Source organism: Xiphophorus hellerii, chromosome 10 (assembly GCF_003331165.1).
Source record: "Xiphophorus hellerii strain 12219 chromosome 10, Xiphophorus_hellerii-4.1, whole genome shotgun sequence".
Taxonomy (NCBI): Eukaryota; Metazoa; Chordata; class Actinopteri; order Cyprinodontiformes; family Poeciliidae; genus Xiphophorus; species Xiphophorus hellerii.
The window spans coordinates 20,483,008-20,509,223 of record NC_045681.1 but is presented as its reverse complement, the minus strand read 5'-3'; the positions used below and the strand labels follow the sequence as shown (position 1 = coordinate 20,509,223).

At 40.4% G+C, this 26,216-nt stretch overlaps 1 protein-coding gene across 2 annotated transcripts in view; it reads left to right on the top strand.

Moving 5' to 3' along the window:
• spata20 (spermatogenesis associated 20) overlaps nt 1-26,216 on the top strand; it is a 40,711-nt gene that overhangs the window by 9,145 nt on the left and 5,350 nt on the right. For both annotated transcript variants that reach the window (XM_032573633.1, XM_032573634.1), the window contains 4 exons: nt 982-1,150; nt 5,574-5,782; nt 10,884-11,083; nt 12,636-12,716. In XM_032573633.1, the coding sequence (XP_032429524.1) occupies nt 982-1,150; nt 5,574-5,782; nt 10,884-11,083; nt 12,636-12,716 (659 nt within the window). The remainder of the gene's footprint in view (nt 1-981; nt 1,151-5,573; nt 5,783-10,883; nt 11,084-12,635; nt 12,717-26,216) is intronic.

Genomic DNA, 26,216 nt, shown 5'->3' with positions numbered 1-26,216 from the left:
TATTCTTAAATAAAATCTGAAATTTGTGGAAACTTAAGTTTCCTCTTCCACTGACTCAACATTTTGTTGGAGCTCCTTTTGCTGCAGTTGCAACTGTTAGCCTTTTGGGATATGAACTTTGGGGTACGTTTTTGCCTAATCTATTTGTAAAACTACCCAACCCAAAGACTGGATGGAAAACATCCATTGACATCAACTTGCAAAGACTGCAGTCAAACCATCATGCTTAACAGTGGGGATTGTCCATTCAGTGAAGGATCAATAGTGGAAAGCCGTGTCTTGTACGGTTTCCATTTTGGACTGTAACCCACATCAGATGACAAGCTAGTGATATGCACTGAGGTTTGCAGTTGTGATGAGACAAACTATGATAAAGTTTTTCAAGGATAGGAAAAAAGCGTATCAATTAATAAAACTTTTGTTTTTCCACATTAACGTGGCGCTAATTTTAACGATCCTTTCCATTGTTTTGCCCATCATCTATAAAAATGCAGTTAATTACTAAGCACACGCATAAACAAACAGTCATGCTCACCCACAAGTTGGGTTCCTTCACCGGATGTCTCCTGACGGTATGTTAGCGAGGTAATGAGGCCCTGCCATCCCGAGAACTTTCCAATTAGTCCCGAGCCTCTTCTCCTCTCTAATGAACAAACTCCTCCATTAATCACCTGTCCGCCACCGCCGCACTTTGAAGACCGGGCTGTGCGCCATTGGCTTTGATACTCTACATGAAAGAGGTGTGGAGGGACGGACGGACCGAGGGAGGAAGGGAAGGATGTAGTGAAGGATGAGAGAACGTGGGGAAACTTCAAAGAGAGAAATAGAGGTTTGGGGGGCAGAAATAACTGCGCTGGGAATTTTGGCGCGGGCTACACTTTGGCACCTTGGCAAGGGAACGTGATGTTTTAACATGAGATGGAGTTATTTTGGAGCTAATCACCACCGCGAGCATCATTATTACCCCTTCCTCCATTGCAGGCCTGATGCTGTCCGCCTTCGCTCGGGTTGGAGCCGTGCTGGGGAACGAGATGCTGCTGGAGAGAGCGGTGCAAGCGGGAAACTTCCTGAAGGTGCACCTGTGGGACCCCGATCAGCAGAACATGCTCCGATCTTGTTACCGCGGAGACCAGATGGAGCTGGAACAGATGTAAGATACAGTACTTTGTGAAGCACTCATACCGCTTAAACTTTATCACATATTTTATCAGGCAATCCCTTCAATTTTTATGATTTCTTTTTTTGTAATTAAAATCACTGATTTTGTGGTGCTCCTTGAGAAATATTTTTTCAACAAATTTTGTAGTTTTTTCCTCAATAAACCCCGTCCAAAGTCTACATATAGAAAAAAAGAGATTTGGAAAAAATTACAAGCAGACAGATTGGATTTAGACATAACTTTTCTTTAAAAAAAATCCCTAAATTGCTTGATTTTTGTGACCACAGAATTGGATTTTATGTGATGGACCACCACAAAAGATCAAATGATTGCGAAATGGCAGGGGGAATAAAAAGCCATGATTTTTAAACTCTTTCACAAATAAAAATACAAATAGTGAGGCATGCATAGGTAAAGTTTTAATAAAAATACCAAATTAGTAAATAGAGCCCACCCTACATTGCAGATGCATATCAGCAATTACACGCAAGTAAATCCTACCTCTGTCTACCAGTGTTAAACTTGTTTTACACTATTTAGTCAAAAACACAACATCCCTGTATCTGTATAAATATATTTGTACTGTCACTAAAATCTTTTTGTTGTTTGAGCTAAAATATGCTCACTTAATTTTGCCTTTTGAGGCCATTTTATGCAGACTTTTACTTGTGTGTTTGGTCTTAAATATAATAGAATAATAAATAATAAAAAGCACGTTTCACCTTTTCATAAAAATATTTAAGTATTCCATCAAAAGATGTTTTTTGTATTAAAACTGTAGAAACCTATAAAATGTTCATGGTTGTTTACATGAAAACAGGCAACCATAATAGCTGGGTAAATAAGTTTTCAGCCGTCCTGGTCCCATGCAACTTGGTTATTGTAACGCTGTTTTTATCCAATAGCTTGGTTATTGCATTTTTCTTCTAGCGTCTATCAGGCTGCATATTTTATCATGATTGGCCTTGTTTTAATTTCATTTTCAAGGCCTATTGAATAACTGATGTTGCAGACTGAATTTCTCATGGCTGAGACGAGAGTTTTTCTTTTTACTCTTAATTTTAACTAGCTAAATTACTACCATTCAGCAAGTGTATTAAGATTTTAATATTTTTAAAGTCTCAGAACACACCCTTAGTCAAATACCGACTCTCTTGTTGATCCAGCACAACAACTTCAGTTGGCCTTGTTCCGTTGGCCAGCCACTGTGTCCCAGTTACTGTGAATGAGTGAGTGTGAAATGCTATTGAATCAGCAGAAAAATGTCCCAGCAGTCCCACAACCTGCTCGATGGAACATAATCAATTTGAAACACATACATGAACAAATGCACACTTTGTGCCTAACCGCCCTGGCCTTGTTCCACGGCGCCCGTCTCATTCATTACCGTCCTGTTCAGAATGGTGTCGTCTTCGAAAGTGCTTACAGAGGCTCATTTCTCAGACCTGGTTCAGCTTCCATATGTACCAGGGCAGGTACGGGCCGCGAGCCCATTTACCAGGAGGAATGGTAGGGGCTGAGACTAACTGGGTTAATAGGATGTGGAGTTGGTGCTGTGGATTTTCTGGGGTTTCTTCCTGCCAACCGAAAATTGAATGCATTTACATCTTTAAGGAGCAGAAGGAAGGTGGAGAGTAGTTTTACTTTGGGAATGAGCTGTTTTGTTACCAGTAATGTCATATGGAACTGGTTTGCTAAATATAAATTAGTTCCCAATTAGCCCGGAAATTGCCTTCCTACGCAATTCGATTTCTCCCGTCGAGGTAGATTTCTTCCTCAAGGTAGAATTTCAACCAGGCAAATCGGCAAACAGAAGGAAAAGTTGTGAACGATGACGTTCTGTGCTAGTTTAAGGATTCCTGCCTGTAAGTTTAGAAGCAACAGCGGAAAAAGTCAACAAAGTCGTTCAGCTCATGTTGGCCACGCTTCTTAATATTGAGCAATTAAAATTGAACCAAGAGGAATGTTTAACCCTCCCGCTATCTTAGTGCGACGCTCAGGAAGAGTGCGGCAGGTGTCATGGTCCGACAGTGGGGAAGGGAGGAGGCGGTCTTTGTCTAGTCAAACTGTCAGCTCTATAAACCACACTAAAAAACTTTTGTAAAAGCCCATGTATTGTCAGTGCAACCCCGCCGTCCAAAGGACCCTGGCTCTTAAGACCGTGGGAGGGTTTAAGACATTTTATTGCTAGCAAAGACGTTGTTCAGCTCCACATTTCTCTCTTCACATTGGGGTATAGTTGTTTACAACACACCCAAATTCTGGTAAGCTTCATAGCATAGCTTCATTTACGGTGAAGCTGGCGCATTACTTACATCATGACTAAACGCAAGCGATTGAGTAAAATCAGGTCCAATTGTTTAAACTTTTACAGCATCTCACTTGATGCACAGAGCTGCCACCTTGTGGTTGTAGCATTGCAGCATGTACTACGGGCCATCTTCTTCTTGTTAACAACTTCTAGTGTTGCTTCCACCTTTTGCTAGTAGCTGCGTGATTTTTACGAAAGCACTGATGCTAATTCAAACAAATTTGTTTCAAGTATTTTAATTTATATATTGCAACAGCTGCTTGAAATTGTGAATATCAGTTCCCCCTCCTGAACATTTGCGACCTTGTCATACCCATCCTGATTCTTGCTGACTCCTTTTAACTCGAATGATGCCGCAACCGATTTCTTGTCTCACTGCAGCGTGACTTCATGGCTCTTTATGACCTCTCACAAGAATGCACTTCATCTCCTCCAAATCACTTTTAGGTTTTCACCCTCTCCACCATCAACCTCGCCTGACACAGCACTATCTGGCCTCCTGTCACAGTCCGTCCTCTTTCACTCACTCATATGGGGGGCGTTGTGAGAACTGGAGGGACGGGGAACAATGGAATAACAGTTTATAAAAAGTGGTGACGCAGTACTATCGGTGAGGAAGAAAGTACTTCAGAATCGGTATCAGCCATACAAGGTTGTTTTAGACATGGAGAAGAAGGGATTGACGACTCTAAAGAATTTGAAACAGAGATGTACCCTTTGCTTTTAGACGTCTTTCTTGACTGAATGGAATTTCTGATTTTGTAAAGCTCAGATTTACTATTCATCAAAGCTTGAAGATTAATGGGAAAGTTCTATTAACTCGATAGATTTGTACAGGGAACTACCAAGACTTAAACCTGCCACAAATTATAGAAAAAACACCATCACTGTTCACTATGAAGCCCAGCTTCCCATTGGCCATGAAATCAACTCCCACTCCATAAACAGTAAGCACACCACTGTTACCGTCTTAGCGACTATGTCACAGTGCCAGTCATAAATAAAGTCTGTGCTATTTGATTAAAATTTTTTCTGCGCTCATTTATAGATTATTTATTGATTAATATATTGCATGTGATTGCTTGTTATTTATTTCTTTGTTTATATCTAGTCATTTTCAAATGATCAGTCTTCGGTATATACAGTATATATATTTTACAAACTTTGTATTGATTAGCTAAGATGGAGTAGACTTCAACAAATAAGCAATTTCCCTTTGGGGATCAATAAAATATATTCTATTCTAAAATAATCGTTATCGGCCAAAATCGGAATCGCCAAGTCGGGCTTTTCAAAGATTGCCAATTGGCCAGAAAACTGTAAACTGTGCATCCCTAAAACCAACAGTTAGCTCCTGGATAGGTCTTTCCAAAACCTTGACGTTGTTGAAAATTTGTGGACTTGACTTAAAAATTGGGTCTTTGTATAAATAAAACTACCAATATCGCCAAGCACAATACAATGGTATTGTACCACTGGCGGTATTGGTACAGACATTGTACCAATACCGCCAAGCAGTACAATCAAATATTCAGCCGTAAAACAACCATGAGGATGAAGTGCAACTTCTTAAGAGGTTTAACCAAATGGGGAAATGTATGTAAAATAAATGTAATCATGTGCATATAATTCTTATCCAAAAAGGAGCATAATCACTACATTCTTGACAAAAAAGGTCTATAAATAATAGATATATCATATAATAATTATATATTATTATATAATAATAATAAATATAAATAATTAAAGATCTTAAATTTTAATGGTATTCATGCCCTTGATGAGTATGTATAACTTCTGATTTAGAGGTGTACTTACTATTTGCAGATCTGTCTGTTTAGATATTGTAAATCATATCTGTGGCAGACATATAAAAGTATATCTTTTTCTCCGCCCTACCTGAGAATGTGTTGTTTTTTTTCTGGATTTCTATTCTGGTTTGCACAGATAGTTGCTGTATAAAATATGAAGTGTAAAAAAAAAACAAGATCCTGAACTAGTTCACCAGTGGAGCTCATCACAGTGCTTTTCCACGTTGCTCCAACAATAAATACTTAATGATTAATGTCCTCATTTCTTCTTTTCCCTCTGTTCGTCGCCCAGATCCCCGCCTATCTGCGGCTTCCTGGACGACTACGCCTTCGTCGTTTGTGGCCTGCTGGACCTGTACGAGGCCACGTTCCAGACGGAGTGGCTGCGGTGGGCCGAGGAGCTGCAGGCCCGGCAGGACGCGGTGTTCTGGGACAACCAGGGCGGAGGTTACTTCTGCAGCGAGCCCAGTGACGCCGCGGTTCTGCTGCGACTGAAGGAGGGTGCGTGGTAGCCTCGCTCATTATTTGCGTTAACGAGCAGTTGAACAAGTCTGCCTTAATAAAAGTGGCTGACGTTCAGAGAGAACCAAAACGTCAAACTTACTCTTTTACTGAAGAGCAATCCTATTTAAACCCAGGATTTCCAAATGTATCTTCATACGAGCTGCTAATTTTTTATTTTATTTAGTTTTACGAAGAGCTGAGATGTTTGATTTACACTCTCTGACGAGTAGAAGAGGTGAGAGATATGGACAGAATTTTACCACAATATTTTGTGGTATAAAAGTTATGATAAATAAAACTATTATTTTTTTAGGTAACCGTATGGCTCTAACTGCATATCACAGCATTCATAGCACCACAAACACAAATATTGCTCTAGAGAAACATTCTGAGTTTAAAAAGGCTTCTTCAGCATGCCAGATACTTTAAGAAAAACTATGATCAATGTCACTAAACTGCACACAGTAACTGCATTTAACCATATTTTAAAATTTACTGACATTTAATTCTCTCGTAGAACAAACAGTGGAGAAAATCTAGCTAGCTTTTTCTTGTCTATTAAGGGTAAGTGTAAATTTATCAGCAGTTATCTGGATGACGCTCATGTTAGCCACTGGTTCACTTCTGTTGCCAACCGTTTGTACACTTCTGTCATCCGATAGGTCTTGAATTTTATTCATTATGGTCTTAAAAATGCTTGAAGTTGAGTTGGTGAAACTCGCATGAACCCTGTAACAATGCTTGGTGCAGATCTGTGTTAAAGATAAACCAGCATCGTTGATGGTGTCGGGGCTTGTCTTTTACCTCGATGTGTTTTTAACGTTTCATGAGGAGTGCTTTAAACTCTGCCTGCATCAGTTTTCTGTATTGGTTTGTAGCTTCAGGGGTGAAATAAAGAAAGGATTGATGGACAGGTGGATGATTAGAACTCCTGCTGCAGTGGACCTTTGTGCTTTTGGCCAGTCTGAGGGATGGAGAGCTCCGAACACTGAATAAATTCAAGATTTGAACCGCACAGGCACTGCAGATGGCTGCGCATCACAACGGTTTGGCTAAAACAACCCTGATGAAAAGCAGAGGTATGAACAGATGTCTGTATTATTGGAACAACAGACAATTTGACGGATTGTTTTTGTCAGAAACTCACTAATTTATTCGTCCATCACGAATCTGTTGCTTCCCCGCTGTTACCCTACGCCATATTGATTGTTTCAAACTCAGAGGATCTGGAAGGCTTTACTGTAATATCCCTGCCACTTTCACTCATTTGCTACACTTCAAGAAAAGAGGCTGCCAGCAGGAGATGGATGGACTGATGGGTGACTTGATAAAGGATAAAAGATGGGAGGATTATTGAACTCCTCCGTCCGCCGTAAGAACACTAGCAACAGTCAGTCACTCACGGCGAACCTCTCTGCCATAAAAAGCCCCTACTACATTGATGCCCTGCCTCTCGAGTTGCTTTGATCACCAGAGCTGTCAAACTCGTCTCCAGTCCATCTGCTTCTGACAGATTGGAACAGCGCCGCAAAGTACAGCGGGAGTCTGAAATCGACTTCCCGACTCTGCTCCTGTCGTCTCTCACTAACCTCCTTATTTTTTCCCTCTTAATTTGTGACTCTCCCCGCTTTCTTCACATGATTTTGCAGCCTTTCAAATAAGAACGTATCTTTTGAATGTTGCGTGCCAGTAGGTGAAAGCTCAGATATGAAGATAAATGGCCGTAACCTTGATGTGCACTCTAGCCTGTCTTCAGCTGCTAGCAAGCTATTGTTTACCTTTGATCAGTCGGGTCCAAGCTTCTGGTTTTTAATCTAGTCATCATCTGCATTCAAAATGTCTCAAATTGATGAATTAATTTTGTTTTCTCTGTTGTTTTTTTTAAGATACACTTGACTTGGTGCTTCTATATTTGTTGTGTCTTTTTCCAGGATCATGTTATTAACAAAGATAATCCGTCTGTCATCTTCGAGTGTTCCTTTTGAATTTGTGTTTTCCATCAGACGTACTCCAGGCTTAGTTCCTCTGTGTTTAGCCATCTTTCACTTATGAAGTCACTGATGAAATTCCAGTGTGGTTTGTTTTGTTTTGTTGTTGATCCTACTTTTTCTTTTTTTCATCACACTTTAGATGTGTGGTCAAGTGGTTGCGGGATGTTTGAATTCAGCCCTGCAGACTGTGAATATGTTGAGCTCACTTAGTGCAACGCTGGTAAAAACGTGGTTAAAGGGTTACAGCCATGTTGTGATGACTTCCTGAAGGCAGAGTTTCAGAAAGAGCAGGAGTTTTTAAAGAGACAGAGACCCAATTTTAATGCATTAAATTATGAAGTCTAATTTCTTTTAAGTGATATTTGATACAGCATTTTTATATGAACTGAAGGTAACATGATTGTGCTATGAAGTGGCATTCTGCCCCTGGAAAACACATAATACTGCTCCTTTAACTTCTCATCTGTTCTTGCATTTTTTTAGATTGGGGCACAATGTGTTGCTTTTTGAGATCTTTCTTGCTTACATTATGTTAGACAGATTTTATTTAAATGTTGTCTTTACAGCTTTCCAGATAATCCAATCTGGGCGTAACAGCCTCAGACTTTGTGTACCGTACTTTTTTTTTTCCTGTCACATAGTGAAAGCAAATACTCCTGGGCCAATATTTTTTGTTTTGCTTTGCTGTCTTTCTTTTTTCATTTAGTTATCCTTTTGAAAAATAAAGGAAGAAAAAAGCAGATTTTATTGAAATTATAGTTTCGATACAAGTGTACAACCAACATTTATACTTTTTCCACTGTCTTATGGAAAATGACCAAAAGAAGCAGCACACACACTCTGTACAGACGTTGGATAATTAAAACAACTCTCTCTCGTTCCTATACAAAGCCATTGATAAACACTTTGCTGCCATTAACTTTGCGTGCTCCCCTTCCAGTCTGTTTGTACCCAGCTGTGTCTCTGTCTCGAGAAGGTCATTGCTGCCATTAACTTTCTCTTACAAGTTTTTCTGACCCCCGCCTCCTGGTAAGCAGTACATATGTCACACATGAATGCATGTAAATATGTAAAAGTGTGCCCCACTTGTATTTTATTGGGGCTGACACGAGAGTGGTTTCCCTTCTGAGGGGACTCAAGGTGCCATTACGGCGTCTGCGCCGCATCGGGTTGAAAGCCATTAGCGACACGGCGTCGGACGGCTTTCCCAGCAGCGTAGCCTGTCAGCTGTAGACAGATTACCTCCAAGGCGATGCCTCTGTACGTGTCCCAGCCTTTGCCAGACTCCCGTGTGTGTGTATGTCTGTGTGTTTGTGTCGGAAGAGGAAGGTTAAAGTCATCCACACTGTCTGTCCTGCTTTTCTTTGAATTTATTTTCAGTTAGCTGAGTTTCCTGAGACTGCAAACTGTTTCTGTCTCCTGAGGCAGCGCTGCACTTTTCAGACGTACTCCCAGGTGAAAGAAATATATTACAGACGCATCAAGTTAGAGTACACCAGGTTAAAAAAAAAAATCTGTTTTATGACTTTAAAACTTGATGAAAGTGTAGGCGGTGTTTTATTCAGCGACTGTATTCTTTGTCGATGGCAGCAGCAATTCCCTCCACAACTCTCTCTCTCTCTCGGTGTGCGTTTGCGACCTCGTTTCGACGGAGCTCCTTAAGAGAAGGAAAACGTGACATGTGGAAAGCGACATACTCGCCTACCAAACCCTGGTGTGTGTACTTGAAGGTTTGATAAAGTCTTCCCCACCAGGGGGCTCTCAAAGAGCATACAGCTGGGCGAAATCACGCTCGTTCTGTAAGTCTCTCATGCGTCAGTGTGCACGTGTCTCTTTGGGATTTTTAATTCATGCTTGTCACAAAAACGATGGAATATGCGTTATATAGTTGCGTTCATGTGGCTTCAGCTGAATAATTCTGTCGGGGTACTGTTGCTATTTTTAGGTTGCGTCCAAGGTACGCAGTCAGACGTAAAAATGGCTTTGGATTCTGAAGCACTCAGAAACGCAGGCATTATTTTGATATACATATGTGCTGAGAGGTTAAAGGTCATTTGTAAATCGTCCCCAAGCTCTAACCAGACCTTGGTATAAGATAAGAATCACTTCACAGAGCACATCAAAACCCCTTATAGCTCTGGGGTGAATGTGTGTTTTTAGAGGGAGGATCGAACACAAAACGCACCTTTTTAAGGTCTTAATGATTATCTGAAAACCTTGTTAAGAGGGCAAAAGAAAATGTCAGCAAAAATAATTTGCTGACATTTTCAAAGATGGCAAAGATGACTCTTTTTAGCAGTCATCTTTGTAGCTGTAATCAAGGATTCTGTTGACACAAAGTTTGGTGTAAGCTCTTGGTTATCCAGGACATTTAAAATGTCCTGGATAACGTGTCCAACGGACACGTTGGATTATGTGTCCAACTGCCACGTAATCCATACGTGGCAGTTGGACTTCATTCTTTTTTTATGCAGCAAATAGCTGAAATGGTTTCTAGTGTTTCATCAAATATACAACTCTAATAAAAAACACATCAGAATATGAATTCCCAATACAAGATTAGTTGCAGTATGGTAGTTTCAAACTACATTTACACAAGACCGTATTTTCCAGTGTTGGTGGAGAAAAGGTTCCACGTTTAGACGGCACCGCCAAGATCCGCTGCAGTTGTCATGCCAGGGGACTTGATAGCACTGTTGTTTTAACATGTAGTTGAAATATGCATGCACTTTTTGACCACCATCTTCCACCTCATTGGTTTTTATTAATTGATGGTTAGTCGATCGATAGGATTGATCAGTAGGATCGATCAACTTTAGATTAATCAATAACTTGTATCACTTTCATTGGGACTTTCAGTAGGTCAGTGATCCAAACAATATGCCAGATCAATACAGAAAGGGTTCATTCACTAGACATAAAAATCAATCTTCTTCCATGACCTAAATTCTATGGCAAACCTGTAGGGGGAACAAACGAGACAATGACCTAAGAGAGGAACCAGGATTCTACAGTTTATATATCTACAATTTGTTCAATGTGGAATGGTCAGAGGTCGATACTTATTAAAGGCTTATGAAGTTATTGAACCTTCCTGTGTGTCACAGATCAGGATGGAGCAGAGCCCAGCGCTAACTCCGTCTCAGCTTCCAATCTGCTGCGACTATACCACTACACTGGAAGACAAGAGTGGCTCCAGAAGTCCCAGCAGCTGCTGGCAGCATTCTCCGACCGGCTGACCAGTATTCCCATAGCTCTGCCTGAGATGGTCCGGGCTCTCATGGCCCAGCACTACACACTTAAACAGGTACGCTGCTTCATTAGATCGAGACTTTTATTGGGTCACTTTAACTATTCCCGCTATACAAGATTGTTAATATTGACAGAGTAGTTATCATAGACCACTGTGCAGTACCCAACCCATCTGTTTCTCATCTGTCGGTCGTGAGGCCTGAAAGACAGCTTAGCTGGGGGGGGAGCGGGTTTGTTTACCTGAATGTTCCCTGGAACTCATTTTCATGTCCGCCTACTGAAAGTAGTCAGTGTTTCTGCTCGCATGACAAATGGAGCAAGCATAATAGACACGGCTTTTACCGAGTAACAAAAACTGAACAAAACATTATGCAGCACGAGAGGAAGAAGCTGTTTAAACAATGAGCGTCTGCGTATTGATTGCACTGGAACATTTCTGTTCGGGAACGCTGCAAAGAAGAAATGCATCACTGAAAAAAAATAAAAAAGAGAAAGTTCTATTAGGAAAGGAGTGTGAATAAGCAGGAAGGTATTATTTTAGTTAATGATTGTGATTCGTATCCTGTTGTATGCATTTTTTTTTTTATTGTATGAAATGAACTTCCTCACCAAAGCGCGTTTGCTCTACTATTTCTTTAGAATTTACCCGGTTTCGGTTTCAAATCTGCATGTTTTTGACATTTCAATCTCAAGATTGATCTTTCCATCTTAGGTTTTAGAGAAGGTAATTACAGCACAGGTGCGATCATGACAGATATGGGATTTTACCAGTGTTTTAAACAGCTTCTGCTTCATTTAGAGTGGCCATGACTGGAAGATTCAAACCAGGCCTCAGAGCTTTCCCCTCTTCCACCAGACATAACTCCTGGACGGTTCCTCGAAGGAAAACACAACTGAAAGAGCAATTGCTTTTCTTGCAAATACCACACTCAACAGATGTTTAGGAATTTCCCATTCGCGTGACTTACAAAGCCGGAAAAGCGAACCGCATTTTTTCCACCTCATTTCAACTTCACCAGGTTGTCTGAGGACAATCCCCCGCACCAGGACGCCCGTTCCATCCCTGGACGCAAGGATTTTTTTTTCTTCTCATGTTATAACTGCCCCTCTTGTGCGTTTACTGGGTTATTTGAGCTGTTCAAGTCGGGTTATATAATCGAGTGTTGAAATATTAACATCCTCAGTTTAGCCTGAAACCACTGAAACCGGGACGCTAGCAGGACGGCGTTGCTCAGTCACGCGGCGGGACAAGGTTTTGGAGTGAAAAGAATGGGAGAACACAGATGGAGATAACGAGGTCTGACTCCGGGTTGGGGCGCTTCTTGTCCGTCATGCATGACCTGCAGGGGATGTCTCAGGTTGATTGGGTGAAAGGTAATGAGCAAAGGATTCAGGCAGTTTCAGAGAAACCACCTGCCTCCCTTGTTAGTGCTACAAATAAAATTCTGACCTGCACCACCACTTTTCCCTCTTCCTTCCTGTTATAAGCCACCTTTCAAGCGTCTTCTTTCACTCTAGTCATGCCCTCTCCCATCTTATTATTTTATTGTTTTTTCTTTGTGTCACATTTTTATTGTCGTCTTTTGTGTTTTCTTCCTCTCCCTCAGATTGTGATCTGCGGTCAGAGGGAGGCTTCGGACACCTCGGGGCTTCTTGCAGCAGTCAATTCCCTCTTTTTACCGTTTAAGGTAAATACTCAGCTTTTGTCCAGAACATGCAGTGGTTTACAACCTAGATACATTTCATTTGTGTGTGTCTTCCCTTTCCTGGTTAGCTTAGGCACACAGTATGGTGGGTCTGTTTAAACACCAAGAACTCTACTGCATCCACCGCTGTACCAGTAATTCAAAATGTCTTATCTTAGCCATAGAACTTGTTTGTGAACATAATTACATGATTGTCAGTATATGTTTTCATTTGGCAAGGGCCATAGTGTTGTGCAGACAGTAAAGCTAAATGTACCGCCAGACATTCATATCTGCTTATTTTAATGGTTCAAACACCAATTGTGCCTTATTATGCACAGTGGAAACTGTCTTAGCACCTCCACTGAAGGTAATAGCTACAGTCTAACGTTTATCCAAGGATACAGCCAATCAGCGTGAAGGAAAATAAGTGTGAAATTGTGTTTTTTTTAACAATCGTAAAATATTGACAAAGATTTGCCACTAGCTGTAATGGAAACGCAGCTAGTGTCTTCAATCAGACTGTTTCCTACTGTAGCTCGCTCCTCATCACATCACCATCATCTCTTTGAAGACACTTCGATGATGAGTTATAGTACTTAGTTTTACTTCTGGATAAATAAAGTAATATTGAATTGAATATTGAATTGGGTCTACTATTTTCAAACTCGGAGCCAATGCTAAAGAAAATACTTGCTATTCAGTCCCCTTGTCAGTACTGCGGGTTCTCATCTCCCCGTATTGGCAGCAACCCCTACATAGCTCGGGGTGATTTAGTTTATTCAGCCGATAGTGGATTTGAAGTAGATACTTATCATTTTTCAGACACATAACACGTAGATGGAGGCTGAAACTGGCCTAGATCAGTGCCTGGGGTGCTGGCTGTTGTAAGTGGCGCCCTTTAAAGGTCAGCCTGAGTCTCTCTCCAGCCCTCTGCTCCCTGTAATGACTTCAGAAGTATCTCTTTGCAGGCATTAGTTGACCTAAAAGCCTTTTTGTTGACTTGCAGTAGAAGGTCTAAATTGTAACTGCAGCTTCAAGGTTTTGAAATTTGTTTGTTTTTTCTTTGAGTGCTAGTTCTTCTGCCAGTCCTGACACCCAACTATTTGTGAAGAGCTCAATAACTCTCAACCATCCAACCGTTTATGTGATCCTGGACCATATTTCTCAGTGCTTTCACCTCTAACCATTAAAAAAAAAAAAGTCTCACCACTTCATGATAAACTTTGATTTATTGGTTGGCAGATTTGATGATGCTTCCAACGTCCTTGGAACCTGATGAAAATGTCTGGAACAAGTATAAGAAAATCCATTGGGGGGTGAAAATAGTTTGTTGTGGGAAGTAGAAAAGCACATACTCGCACACAGCTTCATGCCTCACTGAATTGTTCTAACTCCATCAGCCAGCACCCAAAAAAACTAGAACAATGAATTAAAGCAGGAGCTGTCCAGTAACACACTCCATCTCTCTCCCTCCTTTCTCCTTACACACAAACCGTCAGGCAACAGAGGCCCATCTGAAATATAAATGAGCTGTGCAGTATCAGCCAGTGGCAGCAGCAACATCAGGCTATTCCAGATAACTGCAGAGAGACAAGAGACCTACACTGAAATGGATAACAAGATGGATCTATAATTGAGCAGGATGCATGTTGAGGATCATCTCATTCAGTCAGGGCTAGATGCATGATGCAGTATAGTTTATTATATTTTAGGTGACAATCCTCAGATGGCGCTCTAACCTAAGAACATCAAATCAGTAGCGAGCACAGAGGTGGAGGAAATGCTTTGGATAGCTAAAGCATCTCAAAGTCAATTGATAGAAATTCGATTCAGCTGACTGCCACAAGAATAAATGTCGGCATTGTGATGCATTCCTTGACATAAAATGAGACTTAACCATAGAGGCCTGGTCAAACCACAAGCCACAGTAGAGGATATGCAATTTGTATATGGGACAGCATCCGATTACATCAGCTGACGATCCTGCAGCTACACTATCCTACTAACGTCTGCAATTTATGCGAGTAGTAAGGTGGACTAAATAGCAACCCTATTTAGTTGCTAAATAGGGTTTAGCAACTAAAAACCCCTGTTCAGTCTGCTTTAATCAAACTCTCTTAGAAAGTTGTAGAATATCGTAGAATCAATATCAACACAGCCCTAGTCCCTGCATCCTCCGTTTTGTTTTTACAAAGTGGTCACGCAGAGATTGCCACGTCTTTCATCCAAGTTTTTTAGCCTTTTAAATGTCTTTATGATTCTTCACTGAATAACCACAAAAAATTTACTTAATTCCTCAACACGTCGCACCACGACGTTTAAACACGTTGGATAAACGTTCCGTATTCATGTCGCCTGTGGATACAAATAAGCTTTGGTCACAAACATTCTGCACTGAACTCTGTACAGGGTATTGTGTACCTTGACTCCTTTGAATCAAGACACTCAATGCAAACAGGTTCATATTAAATCTTTTGAAATAATACAATAAAATTATATAAAATGTCAGCATTTTCTCTAAATATTTATCTCCACTTTTAATTGAAAACATGAGATGCAGTGGGAATGTAGGAACATAATGTAGAAATGGTCAGTGAGCATTCTGGACATAGCAGTTCCAGTTATTGAACAATTCATTAATTGTGTAAAAAAATTGAAATCAAAATCTTGTTTCCCTTACGCACTGGTGCACATTGCCTAAGCTTATCATTTCTATTTGGTATTCATGTTCTCATCTGCTGACAACACAGATCCCATCAACAGATTAAATTACCTGTAGCCAATTTACCCATGAAACCCTTGGCAACATGGGGAAGCTGTTGCCTGCGGCTCATTTGCTTTAGAAGTAGAGTTTGTCATTTTAAACAAAAACACTCTTTACATAATTGGTAATTATCGAATTATCAATAACACACTATTGCATACATATTAAAAATAAGCCAAGTCACATTTATTCTCACACTTCACTCAGACTGTGCAGGGTAAAGACAATAGCTCAGGTTTATTGTATTTTATTGGGATTTAAAATGTGTATTAAGCCAACACAAACTAGTGATCGTGAGGGGGATTTGTTGTCATCCCTCATGAGTCAATGTGTTTTGTAGAAATGCCTTTCACTGCGAGATACTCCGATCTGTCCACCCCAGTCTCAACTCTTTTGACAGGTTGTCTTACTGGATTGTTCTGCTTTTACCCCCATTGATCTACTCATTAACTCTGACTCACATTTCTTTTCTTTGCTGAAGAAACACATTCCCACAGCAACATGTCACCACTACCATGTGTACAAGGGTTATGCACTGGTAACAGTTACATGGTGCAAGACATTTTTTTTCAGAGCTTGCTTCACTAGGGTTTCAAGTGTGCAGTGAGGCCTGAAAAGCAACGTCAGTGGACTGTCGATCAGTGATTTGCTTGGTGCTGGAGTCTCTGGTTTCGTCACGAGAGCAACTGCCTTAAAATAATGCCGACCTATCATTTGTAAAAAGTCACAAAAACGACTGAATAAGTATTTAAGGGCAATAGAAGACTGATCAAAATGTTCAACATAGCTTTCATGTCCTTCATTGTTCCATTGTGTTTGTGTCACATACAGATCAAGCTGCAATACTTTGCTGACTTTTGGAAGGGCCCAACTATATGCTGACTTCACCCACTACAGCTGTTAATCAATTGCAATGGAAAACCAACCAAACTGTTTAGCACTAGGGCAGTCTGCCAGCAGCCCACTGTATTTTCATGTAAAAAAAAAAAAGTTAAATGTTTAAAAAATTCAGCGGCACACAAGCTGTAATACACTGCAGGGAAAACCCTATATAGGCAATTCTTAAAAAGGCCTCAATCTTATTTTGAAAGCTAAAAGGCTTTAACAAGATTTCCCCCACAAAACCTGCTAAGCCCAGTGGGAGGGGGTGCTAGGGCCGTCCATTAGCGGCCCACCGTGTTTTTGTGTTAAAAGTTACAATTCTAACATGCACTAGCAAGCCTCATAGTTTGGAAACTCAAGCCCAGTTCAATACGTCAACTATCAACCTAGCTTATTTAAAATAGGCAAACTATACTTAGCCTGGTTGGGGGTGAGGGGAAGTAATGCCTGGCGGGGGTAAAGGCTGGTGGCCCACCAGGCTTAGACAATATTACTCTGGGGGAAACCCTGGGCTGAAATTGCATGTCAACAACTTGACATGCAACTTCATGTAGTTTATTCATTTGAAGTTCTTATGTTATCCTTTGTAACTTCTATAGTTACAAAGGATAACTAACATGCCCTTCTCTGTTAGTGGGCATCACAAGACAATGGCTGTATTGTTTTTTTCACTTAAGTTTTTTGCAAACGATCAATGCGATTTTTATAGAAATGACAATGGGACATGTTAGCAATTGTAGTTTATACTTAAGCAAACACACATGTTGGTAAATGTTTTCCTCAACACACTCCTTTTACTTTTGGCATGTAGACTTATTAAATACATATTGTAATTAATTCCTTTGTTTGGCAAAACCCCCCCCCCCAAAAAAAAACTATGTGAGCACATACACTAAGACCAGCAGAACAAAATGTGTGTCCTGTTATGTAATTCGTAAAATTAACTGCTGTAATAGGGGGATGAATGGGAGGCGGATAAAACAAAGTGTATGCTGGGGTCTAGGGAGGGAATTGCTAAAGCGCCAAAGAATGGGATGAGAGATTTAGGGATGTTTAAATGAGATAAATGGAATTTGCAGAAGAAAGAAGGCGCAAGGGGATTGTGCTCCACGTAACATTAGGTAGCTATGAACAGAGAACATGTCTAGTTTATGTGTAATTACCTCTCGTCTGTTTCCCCTTATTTTAAGCAGGCACAAACTAATTGTGGTGAATAGGGAGCTAAGAAATTAACTCATGCTGGTCTAAGCACACACACTGCAATCTTTACTTTATTTGATTAATCTACTATTTAATTTCACAAGCACTCTGAGTATCTGCTGCATTTTTTTTGCTTGTTTGAATCAATTACAGCACTCAGCCATGCTGAAACATTGAGCCTGATTGTAATTGCTGCATTAAATTGTGGTTAATTTTTCTATCAAGCAGAAATATATCATGATTAGAGACGGGGCGAGGTTTGTGCTGAATGTGCTGGTGGCGAAACTACACTAGGGTGGGAGTTGGAAAACAAATAGAGATGCTTTCTTTCCAGCAATTAGCCAAATCCGAGCACTTACCAATTTCTGCTATTTTGGTGGGTGTGTGTGTGTGTGTGTGTGTGCGTGCTTCCCCTATCTTTTCTGCAAGGTAATACATAACATTTAACAAATTGCAAAAATATCAATGTCTCTTGAACCTTTCCACATTTTGTCACATTAGAAGCAACAACAACAACATCTCAGATTTTTGCTATTTTAATGACAGACCAACAACAACAAAAAAACAGTGCGCAATATTGAAGTGGAGGGAAAATTATATGTTTCTCCAAAATGTTTTTAAAAACAAAAATTACCATGGTGACATATTTTGTATTCAGCTTTGAATTAATGCTTTGTAGAAAGAACAATCCCAGCTGCCTGTCTTTTTGGTGTATGACTGTACCAGTGTCACACCACTAAATGCCCTTACTTTGCAAAATACAGCAATAGTAGCTCAGAGAGGAAGTGGAGGAGATCAATACTTTCGCAGATTATCAGTTTCGTAACAAACTGTCACAACATGGTGACAGTTTTAGCATATATGTAAAAAAACATATTTTCCATAAAAGTTACATATTGCACCTCTCTGAAAACAATAGTCTTAGCTAAAGGATGAAAATTAAAAGAAGTCATACCAGGCAGTCTCATTTTTAAAGTATTAAAGAGAATTCATGCTTATGCAGGAAAGTTTATCGCTTTTTGTTGTCTTTCAGTTAAATTCTACAGGACCGTACTGGTAGAAATACCACCGAAGTGATTCATCATGGTCTAATTTTATTGCAAAAACCTGGCTTTTCGACAGGGGTGTGCACACTTTTGACAGACATTGTGTCTTCTGATGACGAGGCAGGGACGGATTGCTTAGTTGCGACTGGTGACAGTGGTTTAAATAAATCAGTTTTGGATTTTCCGGTGCCCTCCCTCGTGTGTTGAATATTGTATAACAAGAACAACAACAACTCCCACCAGAGACCCGATGGCTGCCGGCCTGAATGCCGCTGTTAGAACTGCTTATTAATCATCCTTTGCTCGTACTCCCTTAACGCCTGCCACACAGCTCCGAGTCGGTGTTGCACTTCTACGCTTCCACGGTGTGGTTAGGCGGCCCCCTCTGGAGGTTATTTAGAGAGGGAAACTAAGTGACATATGTGTAATCCCGACGATGTTAAGAAATCACAGGTAACGCGACTGAAAGAGCGAAAAGTATTCCAGGGATTATAAAGGATTTAAAAGGTGTGAGAATTTCTTAGGGGGAAATAATTATGGGCAGACATGTTTCCCATCTCCCTTGTCCTTCAGGAAGAAGCGCATTAGAGGGTGGAATGGCAGCTAAATATGACGGGGGAATTGAGGAACATGGCCTTTTTAAGCGCAGAGAGACTAATTTTTGAACCCATCTGTAAAGGGGGGAAACATCGCGGAATCCATAACAAGACCTCAGAGACCTGTGGAAGAGTTGGCGGGGCGACATGGAGTGCAGGGATGAATGAGCTGGGTGGAGATACAGAGAGCCCAGGCAACCACAGTGGAGAGGAGGATTAGAGCCAGGCGCTCTCACGGGCCTCCGTGGTGATCTCTGAGCTTCCTCGCCTCAATCTTCTGCCTTCGCTGGCCTTCCCACTCTTTAAAGCTCCAAGTAAAGAGAAGCATGCGCGTGCTTGTCTCTTGATTTTTGTTGCAGAATCGATCCGTCTGTACTCTCGTAATGACCCGCTGTGCTCAATAACCAGCTGGAGAGCAAAGCACAGGTTGACTGACAGCTGTGGGAAAGTTCTGACCACACGCTAGTCACGCATCCTCTTCTCTTTCCCCTGCTGCTTGCAGATCATCAGTCTGTACGCTTCACTTTCACGTATTTATTTTATGTTAATCCAGTCGTTTCAACCTCAAGGGTCGCACATAACTTCTTAGCGAGTCATTTCCACCATTTGCAAATGCATCCACAAAAGCTTGTATGTGGGGAGGAGAAGCTTGCACCTTCACAATCCTAGCAGCTTTCCTGCTGTTGTTTGAGATGCTGTATAATCCGTTGAGCTCTTTGCTAATCCCATGTGTCGGTTCACTAAAAAACACCCTCGCAGAACACAGAAGAAGCCAGTTTGAGAATACATCACGCCAACAGCCTGCCTACGTTTGGCCCTCTCTGTTAATATCATATGCCATTGTAATAATGCGAATGTTTTCATCTCATGTAATTAGTGATCTAATGTGGGTTAACCAATTTGCACAAATTATATTCAGTTGTTGCAGGATCCTCTTGGGCCATAGGGTGGGGAAGTGGGATAATAGATGTCTATTTGACATATTAAATGTGTAACGTAAATGCATAATTCAGTTCCCCTTTTCAATACTTTTAATGGAGTTTAATTTTCTTCTAAAGTTCTTTGACTGAGTATTTCTAACCCTTGAGCATTTTTTCCATTTTTTAGATTTTAAGTGTTAGACCAACATATAGTACTAAATATTTCACTATTACAGTCAATTTCATAAAGAGTCCATCTGTGGGTAACTTAAGACCAATTGTTCTTTAAAGGCCTCAGAGAATGCCACGAGTTAAATGCTAACTATGGAGGAGCTCCAGAGGTCAACAACCCAGGGGATAATCTGTTTAGTTTGTATTTATTGGTTTCATAAATTACATAAATCTGGTCTTTATGGAAGAGTGGGAAGTAGAAAGCCATATAAGGTCCTATTTGCAAGTTGCCTCTAGTCATTTAGGAGACATAAAAGGTACTCTGAACTGATTAGATCAGTTCATAATTGAACTTTGGAAGAAACTGATAAGAAATCCCTAATGCGGTTTGCCACAGAAAACATAGTAAACAAACTGGAAGATCATCAGGTGATGGGAAGTTAAATAGGCTAAATGTTGGGCAGTACTAAAAGAAAAGTTGTTAGAGGCTTGAAAACTGTGTGAGATTCATCTTCTTGCAGGTCAACAGCCTTGAACATATATACATACGACAAAAAGTTTTACATCAAAGCATTACTCATGTGTTAGACTGGCTGCTAACAGAGAATCAATGGCAGGATTTGAAAAATGCTGTTCAAGGACCCTCCATCCAATCTTACCAAGTTAGTTATTTTGTAAAGAAGGATGTTCAAAAAGGTCAGCCTCTAGATGAGCCTCTAGATGTGCGAAGCTGGAAGAGCATAACGCCAAAAGACCTGCAGCAACTCAGCAGCGAGGAATACAAACACACACTTCATTTTTCAGGTCTTTATTTGGCAAAAATGGTGAGAATTTTCCCTCAAAATGTTGTGCTAGTTTGTGATGATCTATTACATAAAATAGATCAATGTTTGTTTCTGTAACGTGAGAAAACGGGGGAAGGTTCAAAGTTTGCAAGTGCTTTCCCACAGTTTACAGCACTGTTTAAATACAGAAAAACATTGCTTTGCTCATAAAAGCCTGTAAAATCTATCACATAAACTTAAAAAAGGAACAGTGGAAAACTACTACAGCTAAACTGTTTGTTTGGACCGCACATATTTGGAAAGCTCATATTTGGAAACCAGGATTGCGTTGGCAGTCGGAGGAAGGAAAGCAGTTCAAAGTATTTCGTTCATTAACAGTGCCAGAACGCTCGGCTTCAACATTTCTCTGATGAACAGATACGACACAAGCCGCTCGGTCAGTCGCAGTTCAACTATCAGAAAAACAAAGAAAAGAGTGGATGGTACCCACTGGTACTGGTACCATCCACTATGGCCAATCTAACGCTTCCAGTTTGTTTACCGTTCTTAACTTCTATTATTTCTTAAAAATTGTATGAATAAAGCCCAATTTTACTTAAAGCACCTCAAAAATTTAGGAGTAGAAATCCAGATTTAATGTCATAGAGATTTGATGTTTTGAAACTTCAATAATCAAAGCAGTGACACAAGTGTTGGGTTCTACAAACTTTGTGAACTTTGGTGTCTCCGGTTACAATGTACATTAGTGTTGCTAGATTGTTGTGCAAAGTGATCAGGTGCACATGAATTTGCCACAGAGAGTTATTGGCTTAAAAGGTACACCAGGAATCAAAGAAATGTCTGTTATAGTCAAGAGAACAATTTTATTGACCTTTAAGAACTTCATGTACTCCAAAAGTGTCCACCAACCGCCCGGATCGTCTGTTGTTGCTGCCAATGAAGTGCTTGATTAATTGGTAGCAGGTGAGAGTAGGTCTGCTTTGGGACAGATCTCTGACAGGAACAGCAGTAAAGAAGTCACGTCTGTCCAAAGAACGAATTACAACGCTGGTCAGCAGAAGACGGAGTTATTTTATTGGAGTGAATTTGTTCCATGTAGAAGACGAGGCCAGCACCTCGAAGAAGCTTGAGTCTTTGTCTGAGGTTGAATCAGAAAGGAATCAAACTTTACCACGGTTCTGCACAATATCGCCACTATGAATAAGGCTCCATCAGGGCAGCTTCGTGCAACAATTTGGGGACAATCTGTTTTAACTAGCACAATGTAGAAAAGTGCTAATAAAGACTTGGCAAAAAAACAAATAAGAAAACTAATGTGGAGGCCAAGTTAATGTACAAAATATTCAGTTACTGTTAAAACTTATTTGTTTAATTAGTAATTTAATAAGTGCATTTGTTGAGGTTTAGGTATCATTATTATATTGCATGTAGCTAATTTCATGTTTTATTGTGAATAAGTGTATAATTTAAGTTTGTATGCTTTATAACTTAATTGGCCATTTTGCAATTTTTGTAAATGAGGTGTGCCGCGCTGGAGCCTTAACGATGGTTAGAGGAGAGCAGAGAGAAGGAAAAGGCGCTGCAAGTAAAATCGACAGAGCCACACGGTTTTTCAACCGTAGTTTGTTTTGTGGAGGTTATTTAGGAATTTGGTTGCTCTTGTAAAGGACGGCGCAAAAAACTGTGGAATAAACTTTTGTTTTACATCTTTACATCGGAGCGCTGTGGAAATTTTTATTTTCCTCTTCAAACACACGAGTAAAATCAGCGAAATTAACCTTGTGGCATCACATCTAAGATTTTGGACCAAAAATACTCACTCCTAGAAAAAGTTTGATTGATAAACTTCATTATTTGCCTTATTTATAACACTTATGGAATATATTTATTCACTATTATAAACCTTGACCCAGTTTTTGTTTCATAAAAAACAGCATACATTGGTGTAATGCTACGTGAACACATGGTAGGAAACATGACTGGGGTTAGTGACAAGACGGAAGAAAACAACATTTTTGTTAATCCTGATTCTGGCTCACTGTGTGACATGAGGTCTAATGAAACACATCATATGGAGCCCAGATGTTACTTTTTCTGCTTATGAACAGTTGGGAAAAAAAGAACCATTACATCAATTTAATGTCAAAGTGGAAAATAGCTTGTGCACTTTGGTAAAGTGCCGTGAAAAGTTTTATTGACTCTAATAATAAGAATGCATATTCCCCAGTTTGATATTCTTCTTACTTTAAAAATAAAAACGGAGGTAGTTGTGTTACTTTTTAGTGGTTTTGTGGACTAATTGTGTTTAGTAAAACGGGTTGCATGCAGCCTGTGTTGTTATGGACCAATTTATCAGTCTCTACTGTGGATCTCAAAAGGATGAACACGTCCGTTGAAGTAATAAAAAAGAAACACATTGGTGAATTTGGGATGTTTATCCATGACAAAAAAAACTACATTTTTACGGGAACATGATGCAAATAATAAAATGAGTTTGTTTAGTTGAATCGCCCCTCCTTTCGTCTTCTCCTGTTTGTATATTTAACATCGACCTTATCGCCCCCTGTGGTGAAAACTGTATATTTGAGTGGAACAACGCGGCCCTGCTGAGATAAAAATTGTACTATTACGCGTGTGTTCCTTGTCCGTGCGACCTCGTAGGCCAGACCTGATCGCCAAAGCATTGTACGTTGACATGATCTGTTTGACATCAACAAACGAGAGGTTCCTTTCATCTTAAACTCAGCATGAGCTGATGAAGTGTGGTGTAGGTGTCGGGGCCTGGCTGAAGAGAGAGGCTATTAATGCTACCCAGACACCAAGGCATCTTCAGCCCTTGGTCCACGCAGCACTGATTTAGTAAAGAGGGTTGTGTTGAGGCTGTCAACAGCTCAGAGTGAAGCCCAGTAAGAAAAAGCAACAGATGTCAAGTTAAGAAGAAGCTCCAGTACTCTATCATATGTGAATCGGTCATCAAGTAAACAAGAATGTTTTTTTTAATGTATTACAGTTTATTTTCATTTTTTTGGTTATATTGTGATAATAATAAAGGTGACTATAACCATTTATTACCTTTTTGTTTAGGTTACTGTATGGCTGTGATTGTGTGTCTCAGCAATTCGTCCCACAAACACAAATACTGCTCTTGAAAAACATTCCCACTTGTTGTACGCTCCTTTAGGACACGAGTCGCATCAAGTGTGATTTGCGTCACGGCAATACACACAGAAAATGCATTTCATCAAATTTTAAAATCTATTGATATTTAATTTATACACCTTTAACTGAACAAACAGTTGAAGAAAATAGTAAAAATAACAATCCCAACAATACGGACAGTTTTGGGGGGTTTTAAAATTTTTTAACTGGAATTTATTGTGGCGGCAACGATAAATCAAAATGACAATACGATAAACGGCCAAACCTATCTGGTATCATTCCTCCTTCGGCCCTGCCGTAGATGTTCATGTACTCGGCACTCAAAACTCTTTCAGTTCAAAACAGGAAGCATCAAAACCAGAAGTTTGAAAATCGTAGCCAAAGATTTCTGACATGCGCAAATAAGTTTGTTTTGTGGGAAAAAGTGATTTAAACGGAAAAAAAGGTCATGTAGGCAAAACATTACTTTCAAAATAAAGTGGTTGATTACACTTCTAAAAGCTTTCATCACATTTTTTTCTGATTACTTTTCGTTTGAAGAATAAGAGAAATTTCCATTCCCATAAATCAGAGGAACCAAAATACAACAGGTCGTTGAATAATAGTGTGTTGAATACAGATGTATGATTTGTATTCAAATCATTTCAGATTTTTATTTTTGAAGAATGTTGAAATCCATGTATTTTTTTCCCTTTTCCTTTATAGTTTTGGACTACTTTGTGTTGGTCTAACATATGCAATCCTAAAAAAAAAAAAAAAAACACACTGTGAAAAGGTTTTTTTTTTAAATGTCAGAAAACACCTTTTTTTTTTTTTTTTCTTAACCACAGTTTTACACTCGGGCAGTACTGACATTGCAGTAAATACCAAGTGATAATCTTTTCCAGGAGAAATTTTTTCCCCCATCATTTAAGATGGGGGGAAATGAACGCTATGGGCAATTTCTAACAGAAAAACAAAGCGTTACATTTTCCTCCCCGTTTCCCTGGATTGTATGTCCAGGTGTAACTACATGTGTCTGGTTTTGTCTCAGGGCTTCACTGCCAAATCAGCCTCCCTGTGAACACAGAACAAATATTGTTTTGCTTTGTTTGGGTTTTTTTCTCATTTGTGAGTGTTTAATCAGAAGGAGTAAACGTCCTCAGGTTCTGGCTGCCGCCGTGTTTCTAACACTCTCTCTGTCATGAGTCTTTCTCAGGTAATGACAGCAGCTTAACGTGTCACTCTGTTTGTCTGCCTCCCTGACTAAGCTTGGCCCTGTAGTTGCCTTCAGGCTAAATGAGGTCATAACTTAAAATGATTCTTAAAGTTGTGTGTTTGTAAGTGACTGTCGGCGCAGGTACACACTGTTCTGAGCTGAGCGGCTTTGGCAGGAGCGAGAGAGGCAGAGTAGGAGGGAGTTGTCAGTGTAGGGACGTCTAACGGGTGGGCGTGAGTTTGTGCGTGTGTATACGTGTGAAGGGGTGGATGTGTGTGTGTGTTTTGTTTTTTTTTTCCGAGGGGTGCCCAGTATGGGGGGATTAACCCTGTGGGAGTTTGACTGTGCTCTCATGTGCAGCCAACTGTGCTGTCTGCTACAGCCTGCGCTACACGGATTGAGAGACGACACGCTTTGCTTTCAGTTCATCACATTTGCACTTTACATGTCTTCCTGTCTGTCTGCGTCGCCCTCGGCCTCCATCACTCACACGCACACATCCGCGCCGTAGACTGCAGGGTGACCTTTCCGTCGAGGGGCACGTGGCCGGGACGCGGTCCGGGCCCAGTTTGGATCCGCACGAACCCGACAGCAGAGAGAAGTCGTCGAGACGGGAGAGAAGGGCTCGGTTCGGCAGGGAAATCCTCTCCTGTCTCCATAGCAACGGTCACTCGATTAGGACCACATCCCAGCACAATCGTCACCGAGCCTTAACCGGTTTGTCAGTGCGTGATTGTCTGCAGGTGCTTTTAGCCAGTAAGAAGGAGCAACACAGATTG